Here is a 15,974-nt window from a genome sequence, read left to right as displayed (position 1 = left end):
GGCACCCATTTTCCACACTTTTGGATCCTTCCGATAGCTTTCAAACGGTCAGAAATTGTTTGTTGTGCAACATTTAGCATTGCTGCCATTTGCTTCTGACTCAAAGTATCATCTTCATCCAATATTGCTTGCAATTCGGCGTCTTCGAACTTTTTTGGTGGTCTTCCACGTTCTTCATTTCTTACATCAAAATCATTATTTCTGAACCGTTGAAACCATCTTTTGCATGTTGCTTCTGATAGGGCAGGATCACCATATGCCTCGACAAGCATTCGATGCGACTCTGCAGCACTTTTTTTCAAATGAAAACAAAAAATTAATGCTTTCCGCAAATCATCACTTTCTGGTACAAAATTTGACATTGTTAACACGATGAAAACGTATGATGATGTTTGTTCCATGACTTGATGTATACTAAATATCTTTGAAAGATGTCATACCAACCAAACAAAAAAAATTAAACCTCGTTCACAACAAATGTTCCCTATCGACACATTTGTATCTTAATGCTCATTACATACTGGTACACATGGTATAGTCGTATTTCATTTGCTCATTTACTCCATACTTTTTAAATTGTTCTTTCCATTCTTGAATCACCTTTTCAAGGACATAATTAAACAAATAGGGGATAGACAATCTTGTCTCACATATTTTCACACACTGAAAGATTCACATATCTGTTCCAAGAATTAACTTTTAGATTTTGTTTTTATTGGTGTCTGCAGAATTAAGTTTTTTTTTGTTTTATCACCCACACCAAATTCTTCTAATATTTGAAATAGACATGTTTTGTTAAAGCATATGCCTTTTTGATGTGCACAAACACAGCACGATAGTGTGTGCATCTTGCTACTTTGTCTTACATTATGAGTTTAAGCTCCAGGATCTGCTCCACAAGTGATGTTCCCTGTCAAAAGTAACCTCAATACTCCATGGTCTGGATGTCTACCTGCTTCTTTAGCCTGTTAATTAGTGCTCTGCAAGGCGTATTGTATGTAATTGGCAACAGTGATATTCCTCTGTAATTGTTGGCATCAATTTTATCTCCATTATTATGTAAAGGATGAATTAATAGGCATTTCTATCTGGTGCTTTGCAATTTCTCTGTCTCGAACTATTTCTGTAAGTTCCTTCTTATCTGGTGACTTCAGTTCTCGAAATTTACTCAAGGAGTTGGGCTTGGAAGTCTTTGTTGTGGTTCATCACAGCGTAATATTTACTAAAAATATTTAGCTAATAATTCACAGTTTCCTTTGCTGGGTAATGCTAGTTATCCATTTTCTTTTTGAAACCAATGATTTGGAGGATTGTACCTTGAGAGGTTATAATTAAACACTTTGTAAAAGACTCGAGTTTTGCTTTTCTAAAAATCATTTTCAATTTGATGGAGTTTGTCTTTATCACATAAACACTTACCATTTCTTATCACAGTTGCTGTTTATCTTCAGACTTCTTTAAATTTTAAAAATGAATATACCTTCCCGTTTGAATACCATTCTTGCCATACCTGCTTCCATTTTGTCAGGGCTTCCTCAGACTCTTGGTTCCACAACCTATGTTTCTTAGTTATCCCTTTTGATGCTGTCTTCTCAGCAATCTTGATCATCCTGTCCTTTGTCTCTTCCAACATTTGGGAATCAGTATCTGAGAATTTTAAAACAGAGTTCTTTCATTGTTGTTATGAGTAAGTTCTCTAAATCAAATCTAACTATTCTTTTCTTCTTAAGGTTTAATGAGTTGAGGGATGAACTTTTTTGTGACAAAAGTTAAATGGTGTTCTCTTTTTGATAGTTATCCTTTCTCAGCCATCACATTCATGGTCTATCTGGAATTCTCCAAGTAATTTATTTGGTGATTTCCAAGAGGTTTTGTATTTTCGGGGCCATCTCTTAAAACTTGTTGACATCAGTTTCACCTGGAGAGATTAACACACTCCTATAAATCTTTCACCATTTTGTTTGATCATTATGTGCTGGAAAGTCCCCAACAATTTTATGGAAACATTACTTTTTCCCAATTTGGGCAATTAACTGTCCCACTAGAATTTTAACATTATTATGTGGAATTTTCTGAATTTTTTATTCTAACCGTTCCCAGAAGTCCTCTACTTTTTTTTTTTTTTTTTTTTTTTGTTGTCAACAATGACTGGCGCACAGTCATTAATTAACATACATGTTTTCTTTGCACATCTGTTTGTTAGCAAAGAACTCCTTTGACGTAAATTCCTCCACTGAGTCACTAATCCTCTTGTTCACAACAAGTTGCCTTTATAAATCCAGTAATTCTTGAACTCCATTACATGTTGCAGCTTTGAATTTTGTTTCTCATAGAATGAAAATTATTATAATCTGTTAATGAAGAATTTTGGTGAGCTGTTTTAATTTTCCACTTGTATAAGGTTGTTGAACAAATATATATATTTTTTGGTCATATGTTAGAATTCCCATTGGTAGGAGGCTTCAATTCTTTCGTATTCCAGCATGTTGGTTTGGGTTCTTCAGAATCCAGGGGCCCAATTGCTTTGTTTGGTGCAATGATGGATTCACCTTTCGGCTTACCACCTAGAGTAGTGTCTTCTGTATGTGTTTTGATCATGCACAGTTACTGAGAGCTTCTGAGAAATGCATTGATGCATTCCAGAACTTGAGACTGTGATTCCCAGAATGCAGTAGAACATGGAGCTCAAATGCTGACCTGCATCTGCCTCATACTTCATCTGGATTTTAGTTCCTTTTTGTAAGACAGGCTTTGCCATCTACTCCGCCACTGAGATTATCCCATTTGCCCACTACTGAAGCTGTTAGTCTTGTTCCTCTGTAACATTCAAGAGGGGCTCTCACAGACACTGTCACCTGGAACTATATTGAACTTTTTACTGGGTGTTACTCCTCTTCTCTCCTCCTTTTTCAGCTGGGCTTCAAACCAGTTATGAGAGAGTTCTTCTTTTGCTTGAGTTTATCTCCCCAAAATTTTCTACTTCTTTCATTCTCATTCCTCTGTAACATACATAGTCTTGTGTATGATTCTGTTCATAGTCACTTCATATCTTCTGTTTTTGGTATTCAAGATTTCCAGTGTTATATTCATTCTTGAACTACGGTTGCAGTTTATTTTCATGTTTTCAACTGTAAAATATCCCTTTTTCCTCTATTTTTGAGATAAAACAAATTCAGGTTCCAGAAACTAAATAATTTTTCAGCTTCTATAACTCTGTATTGGTCTGTTGATTCATGGCAGTGTGATAAAAAGTAGTTAATTCAACTTAATAGTGTTGTCTGAAATCATTCACTGCTAGAGTTGAAGTAACATTGTTTGTGAACTAACTCATTAATGCCGCCTGTATTATTATCATCATCATCATCATCATTATTATTATCACTACCATTATAACAATTATTTTTCTCTTGTTTTTCAGAAATACATAACAGAGCTAGAACAGCTGCTCCAGGTGCTGCATGCTATCACTGCCTTAAAAAGTCTGAAGTTTACTGCAAGAGAAAAGCCATTGAACATGCATGAACAAATATCTGCACATCTCATGGACACCTGGCTAAGAATATATGCATCAGCAGCTTCTGATTCTATTGCAGATCTTATTAATGAAGCACTCGCAGATCCACTACCAGTTACTAATGAAGTTCTAGAAGAGAAATGTGCAATATGCAATCAAGATATCCTTTAAAATGTTTAAGTTTTTTCCTTTAAAGACTCTCTGAGTAATAGCTCATTTGCTATGTGGTTGTTGGTTTTCCAGTAAAACTGACAGGATTTTATGGATGAAAAAAGAAAAATGCATATTTCAAAATACATATTTCATAATTTTATATAGCTTACAAGACTGATTTTCTCCAAAAATGTTACCAAAAATTTTGAATGCATATTTCAGCTACCATAAAAGATTAGTCTTATAATAGGGCTCCATTAGAGATGACTGACGTATGCAAAGCATAAATTTACTTTTTTCCCTTACTAAAGCAACATGGCAAGACTACCATGATGAAGGAAGATCATTGTGAGCAATGTAAGCAGTATATAAACGTGATATATGCTTGTAGGCATCTAAACTGGTCCTTGGTTTTTGTAATGCTGTTTCTCTGCTGACTATCTGATGAATGTGAACAGCTGAATTAAATTTTGATTTTACCACTTGAGAAATTTCTTGTTTTCATAAATGAGTCCATCATGTGTGGCACTGTTCAAATTCTGCAATTTACATGGGTAATAGAGGAACATGACAAGTTCATTTCATCAATAAGGTGATCATGATGCAGTAGATATCTACACCCATACTGTGCACACGATTTTGAACTGCATGACACACGGTGCTTTGCATCGCACAACATATTAGGGTTTCTTCCTATCCCATTCATAAATGGAACATGGGAAGAAAAAATGCCTCTGTACTTGCTGTAATTAGTCTAATCTTGTCTTCATGGTCCATATAAGAGTAATACATATAGGTTTGTAGTATATAGATATCATATCTTCTAATAAACTGGAGTTTAGCAATAAATATTAACACATCCATAAATAGACACTCTTTCTTCTTTGCATATTTTTGTGCATTTGCACTTTTTCTTTTTCCTTCTTTTTCCCATCCTCACCAAGTCAATTGATTAACTTTGTTTCAACTGCAACATTTCATGCACATATATTACTTAACTCCAAAACACAGTGCCCAATGACAGCTGATTATCAGATATCTAAGTGTTCAAATGGGCATAAACTGACTCGCTGCAGCCAAAGCCTGAGACAGTGTATGCTGCCACCATACTTCTTGTGCCCAACGCCAGGCTGTTGTGCAGTCGCACACAAAGATTGTGGTAAGTGTGTTTTCGTGACAGTTATTATATACTTTATTTCAGTTTAAGCATACTGATGTGTTACTTTAGGAGATTAACACTCATGCTAATGACACCACTTCCGCCCTAGTAGCTTTTGTACTTATACTAGACTGTGTGTAAAGTGAAAGTGGGGAGTTATTCAGTTTATTGTATAATTTTTTCTCAATACGTATGTACAAAGGTAATGAGTTCTTTTGGAAGTACCTCTTGAAAATGACCCATTTTTCATCTTTGTAGTAGTTACTCAATGTTGTGTTTTCATAGAATATACAGTCTTGGACTCAATTTAATTTATTTGTCACAGTCAGGTCTTTGCACGGAGGAGTCATAGTCATTAAATTTAGACATCCTCTCTGTTGCTGCCTTGTAATATCTGTTAATTGTTGTCAAGCCAAACCGTTTATCCCCCCCCCCGCAGACACAGAGCTTCATTCTGCTGGCTGAATATGTACTGATGGAAAAAAATATTATGTCTCCAAGAATGAGTTGAATTACATAAATGAAAATTGGTACGAGTGTTTCTACATCTGGAAGACAATGTTTATTTGAATTTCATGCTAGTCACATAAGAGTGGGCTTGTAGTGCCAATATAGGGATGCAAATCAAGTTTGCTTTAAATACATGTAACAGTTTTGAGCATTAGTTACCTTTGAGATTGGACAGGGTGAGTTGATGTTAGTCAAGAATGCCTTTGTTGTTGTTGTTGTTGTTGTTGTTGTTGTTGTTGTGGTCTTCAGTCCTGAGACTGGTGCGATGCAGCTCTCCATGCTACTCTATCCTGTGCAAGCTTCTTCATCTCCCAGTACCTACTGCAACCTACATCCTTCTGAATCTGCTTAGTGTATGCATCTCTTGGTCTCCCCCTACGATTTTTACCCTCCACGCTGCCCTCCAATACTAAATTGGTGATCCCTTGATGCCTCAGAACATGTCCTACCAACTTCTTCTAGTCAAGTTGTGCCACAAATTTCTCTTCTCCCCAATTCTATTCAATACCTCCTCATTAGTTATGTGATCTACCCATCTAATCTTCAGCATTCTTCTGTAGCACCATATTTCAAAAGCTTCTGTTCTCTTCTTGTCTAAACTATTTATCGTCCATGTTTCACTTCCATACATGGCTACACTCCATACAAATACTTGCTGAAAAAACTTCCTGACACTTAAATCTACACTCCTGGAAATGGAAAAAAGAACACATTGACACCGGTGTGTCAGACCCACCATACTTGCTCCGGACACTGCGAGAGGGCTGTACAAGCAATGATCACACGCACGGCACAGCGGACACACCAGGAACCGCGGCGTTGGCCGTCGAATGGCGCTAGCTGCACAGCATTTGTGCACCGCCGCCATCAGTGTCAGCCAGTTTGCCGTCGCATACGGAGCTCCATCGCAGTCTTTAACACTGGTTGCATGCCGCGACAGCGTGGACGTGAACCGTATGTGCAGTTGACGGACTTTGAGCGAGGGCGTATAGTGGGCATGCTGGAGGCCGGGTAGACGTACCGCCGAATTGCTCAACACGTGGGGCGTGAGGTCTCCACAGTACATCGATGTTGTCGCCAGTGGTCGGCGGAAGGTGCACATGCCCGTCGACCTGGGACCGGACCGCAGCGACGCACGGATGCACGCCAAGACCGTAGGATCCTACGCAGTGCCGTAGGGGACCGCACCGCCACTTCCCAGCAAATTAGGGACACTGTTGCTCCTGGGGTATCGGCGAGGACCATTCGCAACCGTCTCCATGAAGCTGGGCTACGAACCCGCACACCGTTAGGCCGTCTTCCGCTCACGCCCAAACATCGTGCAGCCCGCCTCCAGTGGTGTCGCGACAGGTGTGAATGGAGGGACGAATGGAGACGTGTCGTCTTCAGCGATGAGAGTCGCTTCTGCCTTGGTGCCAATGATGGTCGTATGCGTGTTTGGCGCCGTGCAGGTGAGCGCCACAATCAGGACTGCATACGACCGAGGCACACAGGGCCAACACCCGGCATCATGGTGTGGGGAGCGATCTCCTACACTGGCCGTACACCACTGGTGATCGTCGAGGGGACACTGAATAGTGCACAGTACATCCAAACCGTCATCGAACCCATCGTTCTACCATTCCTAGACCGGCAAGGGAACTTGCTGTTCCAACAGGACAATGCACGTCCGCATGTATCCCGTGCCACCCAACGTGCTCTAGAAGGTGTAAGTCAACTACCCTGGCCAGCAAGATCTCCGGATCTGTCCCCCATTGAGCATGTTTGGGACTGGATGAAGCGTCGTCTCACGCGGTCTGCACGTCCAGCACGAACGCTGGTCCAACTGAGGCGCCAGGTGGAAATGGCATGGCAAGCCGTTACACAGGACTACATCCAGCATCTCTACGATCGTCTCCATGGGAGAATAGCAGCCTGCATTGCTGCGAAAGGTGGATATACACTTTACTAGTGCCGACATTGTGCATGCTCTGTTGCCTGTGTCTATGTGCCTGTGGTTCTGTCAGTGTGATCATGTGATGTATCTGACCCCAGGAATGTGTCAATAAAGTTTCCCCTTCCTGGGACAATGAATTCATGGTGTTCTTATTTCAATTTCCAGGAGTGTATACTTGCTGTTAACAAATTCCTCTCCTTCAGAAACGCTTTCCTTGCCATTGCCAGTCTACATTTTATATCCTCTCTACTTCAACCATCATCAGTTATTTTGCTCCCCAAATAGCGAAGTCCTTTACTACTTTAAGTGTCTCATTTTCTAATCTAATTCCCTCAGCATCACCTGACTTAATTCGACTACATTCCATTATCCTCATTTTGCTTTTGTTGATGTTCATCTTATATCCTCCTTTCAAGACAATGTCCATTCCATTCAACTGCTCTTCCAAGTCCTTTGCAGTCTCTGACAGAATTACAATGTCATCGGCGAACCTCAAAGTTTTTATTTCTTCTCCATGGATTTTAATACCTACTCCAAATTTGTCTTTTGTTTCATTTACTGCTTGCTCAATATACAGATTGAATAACATCGGGGAGAGGCTACAACCCTATCTCACTCCTTTCCCAACCACTGCTTCCCTTTCATGTCCCTCGACTCTTATCTTTAAGGAAGCAAAAATGCCATTCTCAGTATCTCACTTAGTTTGAAAGAGGTCATGTAATAGAGCTACAAGATGCTGCCTGTTCCTTCTGCAATACTGCAAAAAGCTTGGTAGGAATGTAGCCACTGTACATGATTACTAGCAGCAATGATCGCAGGAATGTACAGTTGCAAGAAGACCGGGCTCCAGATGTCCATGTTGCACTATCGAGAGGGAAAACCACTGAGTTCGGAGTTTGGCTCTGGGCATCGTGCCACATCTGCAGCAGCAATTTGAAAAGCAGGTGACACCACAGTGATGCAGCAAACTGTTACATATCAGTTACTTCAATCGAGGATAGTTCGGAACCATTTGCCCTGTAGTGGTCATTCCGCTGACTCCAAACCGCCACCACTTGCGACTTAGTGGTGTCAAGCAAGGGGTCATTGGGTGGAGCTCTTTTATGTTTTCCGGTGAAAGATGGTTCTGCCTCGGTGACAGTGATGGCTGTGTGATGGTTACAACTAGGCCAGTTGAGGGCCTGCAACCAGCCTATCTGCATGCTCGACACACTGGACCTTCACCTGGAGTTATGATTTGGGGTGAGTGATTTGACCTGTTGTGCTGCATTCATGAACAGCATTCCAGTGTGTTTACCAATCTCTGTTGTAACCCAACGTGCTGTACAGAGTGTCGACATGTTGCCTCGGCCTGCTTCATCACCAGATCTGCCTCCAATTAAAGACATATGGGACATTGTCAGACAACAACTCCAGTGTCCCCTTTAACCCGCATTAAGCTTTCCTGCATTGGCCGACCAAGTCCAATAGGCATGGAACTCCATTCCACAAACTGGCATCCAGCACCTGTGCAGCACAATGCACGCATGTTTCATGTTTGCATTCAAGATTTGCCGGTTACACCAATTATTAATGTAACAGTATTTCACATTTGCCATCACTTATCTTGCACTTGCATTAACCTTTGATCTTGCAATGTCAACCACTTAAATATGTTTCCTAGACAAATGTATACACAAAATTTCATTACTCTACATTAATTATTTTTTGGTGTTTCAGTTTTTTATCCATCAGAGTACTATGTTGCAGCTGCAGTTTGACAGGTACACTGGGATGGGTCGTCATGTTAGGTGGGGTGGGTGAGGAGAGAAAAGGGGAAGGTAGCAGGAGGGAGGATCGGTGTAGGATGGCTAATGGCTCAGAGGGAGGCAGCAGGTGTGCAAGATAGGAAAGCATGAGGGTGACGCAACAGATTCGTGGGACAGGGATGCGACACATGGGAACTGGAGCTGGTGCGATCGTGGAGCACACACAGTGACAGTGAAATGGGGAAGTGGATTTGGCAGGAGTGACAGAACAGTGGAAGGGCAGACTGTTGGGAAGAAGGTGTGGGTGAAGGGGTTAGTGGAAGCTGAGGGGAGGAAGGCTGTGTGAATAAAGGAGTGTTACAAGGATAACCCTTTATCTACGTAGTTCAGAAGAGCAGGTGCTTGGAGTAAGGATCAAGATGACATGGGCTGTGAAGCAGCCTTTGAAATCAAGCATGTTGTGCTCAGCAGCATGTTCTGCCACTGGGTGGTCAACATTGCTATTGGTCACTTTGGCAGTGGCCATTTATTTTGGTGGCCAGCAGGTTCACAGGGATGCCCACAAAAACAGGCTGTCCCGAAATTGCAGCAGAGGTTGTGTATGACATGGCTGCTTTCACAGATGGCTCTGCCTCTGATGGGATAGGATAAGTCTGTGACAGAACTTGTGGAAGGTGGATGAACTGGGCAGGTCTTGCACCTGGGTTGTCCATAGGGATATAACACCTATGGCAACAGGTGGGAGTGAGACTGGCACAGGGATGCACTAGGATCTTATGTAAGATGGTTCTAAACTTTGGTATAGCTGTATTATTTAGTAGGTTTTCTCATGTGCTCTAACCAAAATTTTCTATCATTTAAATTACAGGTACTTAATCTACTACAAACGGGTATATTTTAGTTACAAATTTGATTTTCATTAAATTACTCAAAAACTATAAGAAGTAGCTTAATGTGGCCTATACTTATTATTTTTGGAGTGAACTGAACCATAAAGCAAATTTTTACGTTTTTATGTTCAATATTTAGAGCCCTTAATTTTTCTTAAAAATGTGGATTCTGGTTGTAATTTTCATTATTTTACTGTGAAACTTGCACCACTCATTTCTGACCTCCATAAGCACAGTCTGACCAAATTCTGGCTCTCTAGCTTTATTATTTAGCACCACTAATTTTTTTCTTAAAACTGCATTTTTACAAAAACTATTGGTTTAGTTACATTAAGACTTGATATTTAAAGTGTTATTACAATAAAATATATGTTGACAAAGTTTAAAATGGAAATTTAGACTTTTAATTTTATACTTAATTGTGGTGCAATACTTGTGTGCTACTCACGGATGTGTTAAGGTGACGTGGCGTCCCGGCACACTCGCTCACCTCTGTATCTCACACACGAAACAGTGCTTGTTTCGCTTCACAACTGAGTACAATTTGCTTGAGTTCAATGGCTCCTGGGTCCCCCCGCCCATCCCACCTCTCACCCCCCCCCCCCCTTTCCACCAGCACCAGAACTACATAGGTGGTAGCTACCCTTGCAACACATCTTTCATTTTTGCATCTTCTAGGCCTCAACTAGGCCTTTCAAACTAGCAATGTAAGTGCAGACCAGATGTGGCCTCAATTCAAGGAAATAGTATCAATAGCAATTGAGAGATTTATGCCAAATAAATTAACAAACAACAGAGCTCATCGCCCATGGCACACGAAGCAAGTCAGAACACTGGTGCAGAAAAAATGAAAACAGCATGCCAAATATAAATGAGCTGATATCTAACCAGTTTACTATTACAATCATGTAAAGGTGTACACTGGCAGTAAATGGAGTAATCTTGCTATGTTTCAGCAGTGCCCTCCATAGGTCAAAGATACCACATTTCATATTGAATGGGATGGACATCATTAAAACAAAGGCATATCTCATTGCAGCAAGATCTTCTCATGAAATTTCAATCACCAACTTTCTCCTCTGAATACGTAAATATTTTGTTGACAGCATTGTACATATGGGGAAACAATCATCATAATAAAATAAGGGAAATCAGATCTCACATGGAAAGATATAGGTGTTTGTTTTTTCTACACACTGTTTGACTATTGGAATAACAGAGAATTATTGTGAAATACATGTAAATATAGATGAAGTTTCATTTTTTTATGTGTGCCTGCTTCCAGCATTTGGAGAGTTGTTTTCTTTTCTCCTAAATTATTTACATTCTGTCTGAACTTCCCATTTCATAATTCCACGATTTATTTAGATATCAATCTCACGCTATAAGGAGATTAGTCTTGTGGTTGGTCCTAACCTGTGGGTTTCACTGTATGTCCTAGGTGGTGCATGCAGAATTGAAGTCTCATATGCTTGCATTGTTTTGATTGTTGGTTTTGCAATTCAGTAACAGACACATCACCATTAATTTGAGATCTTTTCACTTTTTTTTTTCCTTACAGCATATTCCATTGATGACCAATTTACTTACAGCCCTCTGCATATTATTATTGGTTTTGTAGTAAAAATATTATTGTGAACTAATGTCTAACCAGTTTACTATAACAGTTATGTAAAGGTGTACACTGGCAGTAAATGGAGTAATCTGGCTATGTTTCAACCAGTCTCCTCCATAGGTCAAAGATACCCTATTTCATATTGAATTTTCCTTGTTTGTACATGTTGATACATGAAAGGGTCTTGGATATCAAATTATTTCATTAAAATCATAGGTAAACTAATGAATACACCCAATTAAGTGTAGTTTGTACTTAGAAGTAAGTATCTCTCATTATGATAACCTGAAGACAAGGGCATTTGGTTTGCATGTTGTCTTTTGGAACTGTCTTCTGAAGCCTGCATCTGAAGTAAATAAAGTGGCAGGAGCAAGCCATAAGAATATTGCATAAAATGGGTAACTGTACATCTTGCAGAGGTCTCTTTAAATCTTTGCTTTATTATCATGTGTCCAGTACGGAATGATGTACTCTGTTGCACAAGCCCCCACCTAATATAATGCAAGAAAATAAGAACCCTTGCCAGTGTTGTTGTTGTTGTGGTCTTCAGTCCTGAGACTGGTTTGATGCAGCTCTCCATGCTACTCTATCCTGTGCAAGCTTCTTCATCTCCCAGTACCTACTGCAACCTACATCCTTCTGAATCTGCTTAGTGTATGCATCTCTTGGTCTCCCTCTACGATTTTTACCCTCCACGCTGCCCTCCAATACTAAATTGGTGATCCCTTGATGCCTCAGAACATGTCCTACCAACCGATCCCTTCTTCTGGTCAAGTTGTGCCACAAACTCCTCTTCTCCCCAATCCTATTCAGTACCTCCTCATTAGTTATGTGATCTACCCATCTAATCTTCAGCATTCTTCTGTAGCACCACATTTCAAAAGCTTCTATTCTCTTCTTGTCCAAACTATTTATCGTCCATGTTTCACTTCCATACATGGCTACACTCCATACAAATACTTTCAGAAACGACTTCCTGACACTTAAATCTATACTCGATGTTAACAAATTTCTCTTCTTCAGAAACGCTTTCCTTGCCATTGCCAGTCTACATTTTATATCCTCTCTACTTCGACCATCATCAGTTATTTTGCTCCCCAAATAGCAAAACTCCTTTACTACTTTAAGTGTCTCATTTCCTAATCTAATACCTTCAACATCACCCGACTTAATTCGACTACATTCCATTATCCTCGTTTTGCTTTTGTTGATGTTCATCTTATACCCTCCTTTCAAGACACTGTCCATTCCGTTCAACTGCTCTTCCAAGTCCTTTGCTGTCTCTGACAGAATTACAATGTCATCGGCGAACCTCAAAGTTTTTATTTCTTCTCCATGGATTTTAATACCTACTCCGAATTTTTCTTTTGTTTCCTTTACTGCTTGCTCAATATACAGATTGAATAACATCGGGGAAAGGCTACAACCCTGTCTTACTCCCTTCCCAACCACTGCTTCCCTTTCATGCCCCTCGACTCTTATAACTGCCATCTGGTTTCTGTACAAATTGTAAATAGCCTTTCGCTCCCTGTATTTTACCCCTGCCACCTTTAGAATTTGAAAGAGAGTATTCCAGTCAACATTGTCAAAAGCTTTCTCTAAGTCTACAAATGCTAGAAACGTAGGTTTGCCTTTCCTTAATCTTTCTTCTAAGATAAGTCGTAAGGTCAGTATTGCCTCACGTGTTCCAATATTTCTACGGAATCCAAACTGATCTTCCCCGAGGTCGGCTTCTACTAGTTTTTCCATTCGTCTGTAAAGAATTCGTGTTAGTATTTTGCAGCTGTGGCTTATTAAACTGATTGTCCGGTAATTCTCACATCTGTCAACACCTGCTTTCTTTGGAATTGGAATTATTATATTCTTCTTGAAGTCTGAGGGTATTTCGCCTGTTTCATACATCTTGCTTACCAGATGGTAGAGTTTCGTCAGGGCTGGCTCTCCCAAAGCCGTCAGTAGTTCCAATGGAATGTTGTCTACTCCGGGGGCCTTGTTTCGACTCAGGTCTTTCAGTGCTCTGTCAAATTCTTCACGCAGTATCGTATCTCCCATTTCATCTTCATCTACATCCTCTTCCATTTCCATAATATTGTCCTCAAGTACATCGCCCTTGTATAGACCCTCTATATACTCCTTCCACCTTTCTGCTTTCCCTTCTTTGCTTAGAACTGGGTTGCCATCTGAGCTCTTGATGTTCATACAAGTGGTTCTCTTATCTCCAAAGGTCTCTTTAATTTTCCTGTAGGCAGTATCTATCTTACCCCTAGTGAGATGAGCCTCTACATCCTTACATTTGTCCTCTAGCCATCCCTGCTTAGCCATTTTGCACTTTCTGTCGATCTCATTTTTGAGACGTTTGTATTCCTTTTTGCCTGCTTCATTTACTGCATTTTTATATTTTCTCCTTTCATCAATTAAATTCAATTGCCAGTACAAAAGAAAATTAAAAACATGCCTCATTCTCAACTCCTTCAACAAATTATCAGGATTTAACAATTGAATATTCCTATTACCTGATTGGCAAATAGCAGAGTTCCTTATAAGCCTGCATGACAAGTAGTAATGTAGTGTAAGTAGAACATTGTTGTAACAGATGCAGGCAATTATTATCTTTGAAAATTAAGAATCTGATTATGTGAATATTTATCTGCCATTATCAGGCTTATAATTTAAATTGCAGCTGAATGTCACAAGACAAAAGTTATAAAGACATCTCTGAAGGATGTTCTATAATTTGCATCAGTAAAATATTCTATCTCAAATTTAAGTGCAAATTGGAAGCATTGTAGTCACTATTGTTACCCTGCACCCTGTATTGAGGCATGAAAAGCGAGAACTGGAAAAATGCTTTTGTATGTGTAAGTTTGACCAGGCTCCAGTGAATACTGAAGCAAATTAGATCTGAGTTCAAATAAACGAAAGCATATTTTGCATTTACAGGGAGTAAAAAATCTGGGGTGGGGGACAGAGGGAGGGGGGGGGGGGGGAGAGGTTATGAAGAAGGATGCAGATAATTTTATTTCTTTTTGTGGTGGCATTGAGTTTGTTTTGACTTGCCAGTTTTGGTTCACTTAATTTTTCCTACTTTGTGTTTTATCTATCTTTTTCTTCTTACTTTTCCTTATTGATTTCTCATAGAGAATACTTATTCTGAAAGTACAATAATTCATTATTTTCTTGACCCTGAGTAGTATTACTGGTATTTATGGAACTTGAGAGTCTTTGTCTTTCATTGATAAAATTCTTGCATCATTGATTCTTGGTTGAGTAATGGTATATAAATGTTTTGATGTTCTCACAGACTGTGTTTGTATTCATTACAAAGTTTTGGTAGTTGTATATTTTTGACATAATATATCTGCTCCTTTTTTCAGCAATTCTAGGCAAACCGATTTTGTGCATCTACTGCTCTGCTATTCTTCAACTAGATGAGCGTGTTGGTGGAGAACGGAAACCAGTTCCTGCTATCTATCAAATCAAACCAGATCCCACCAACGTACGAACAGAATCTACCAAAGTCTGTTCTGATAAAAGTGCTAACAAAAGCAGAAACTATATAGTTAGTGATGAGTTCATTGAAAAACACACTTATATAATACAAGTGAAAGATAGATCTAAGAAGAATGTCAATGATAAAGAGAGTGCTAAGATTTCAAAAAAGTAACTAATTTACAACTCTCTCAGCAGCTGGTTCCCTAAGGACACCTTTTCCGCTGTCAGTGTTGTGAATTATTTGTTGCTGAATACTGGAATATTTGCATGAAAGAGCCATTTATTGGGCTCTGAAAAGAGCTGTGGTTACTTTTTGAAGACTTGAAAAGGTAACAAAAATACAGCAGTGTGTCAATTGAATAAAATGTGTGAGAAATAGGATGTTATTACACTCTTTGTGAACACACAAGGATTCACATGAAAGTGGAAATTTGCTATGTTTCCCACTTTATAAGGTACAGTTTCTGATAAATGTCATGCATATTATGTTTTCATGGGTCTTTTCACGTCATCTTGTAATTTCAGAAAATATGACTGTAGCAGAAAACAGTTAAAGAATGGGAGATTATAAATTTCAAATAAAAATACATGCTGTGATATTTGTTGCATCTCTTATTCTGGTCATCATTTTCAGATAAATGAAAATTGTCATTGTATTGTCTAAATCCAATGCCACAAAGAGTTGTCTCCTTTTACAATGAATACAAGAACTAAAGGTTCACAGCAAAAGAACAAAAAGTATGTGACAATAAAATAACTCATTCATATGATTTCCCCTGTGTATACTATTATGAAGCAACAGTCATAAAGTTTTAATTATCACCTCAAAACAATATACCTGCAACTATGAAGCTAGGTGATCATGTTAATCCTCCTCTGCATATTTTCCCCTCAATGCATCACAGTTATTGCCAATTATGGATGACTTGGCAGAGATGATTGTAGCAATTTGCATTT

The 15,974-nt window shown here is 39.4% G+C and overlaps 1 protein-coding gene across 3 annotated transcripts in view; it reads left to right on the top strand.

Moving 5' to 3' along the window:
- LOC126253648 (T-cell immunomodulatory protein) overlaps positions 1-15,616 on the top strand; it is a 443,932-nt gene extending 428,316 nt beyond the window's left edge. For all 3 annotated transcript variants that reach the window (XM_049955152.1, XM_049955153.1, XM_049955154.1), the window contains exons 11-13: positions 3,419-3,675; positions 4,678-4,826; positions 14,900-15,616. In XM_049955152.1, the coding sequence (XP_049811109.1) occupies positions 3,419-3,675; positions 4,678-4,826; positions 14,900-15,189 (696 nt within the window). In that variant the 3' untranslated portion in view covers positions 15,190-15,616. The remainder of the gene's footprint in view (positions 1-3,418; positions 3,676-4,677; positions 4,827-14,899) is intronic.
- Positions 15,617-15,974: the final 358 nt, after the last annotated feature.

The sequence above is a fragment of the Schistocerca nitens genome, chromosome 4, assembly GCF_023898315.1.
Source record: "Schistocerca nitens isolate TAMUIC-IGC-003100 chromosome 4, iqSchNite1.1, whole genome shotgun sequence".
NCBI lineage: Eukaryota > Metazoa > Arthropoda > Insecta > Orthoptera > Acrididae > Schistocerca > Schistocerca nitens.
Note: the sequence above shows the minus strand (reverse complement) of the source record. Positions and strands in the feature narration are given on the sequence as shown.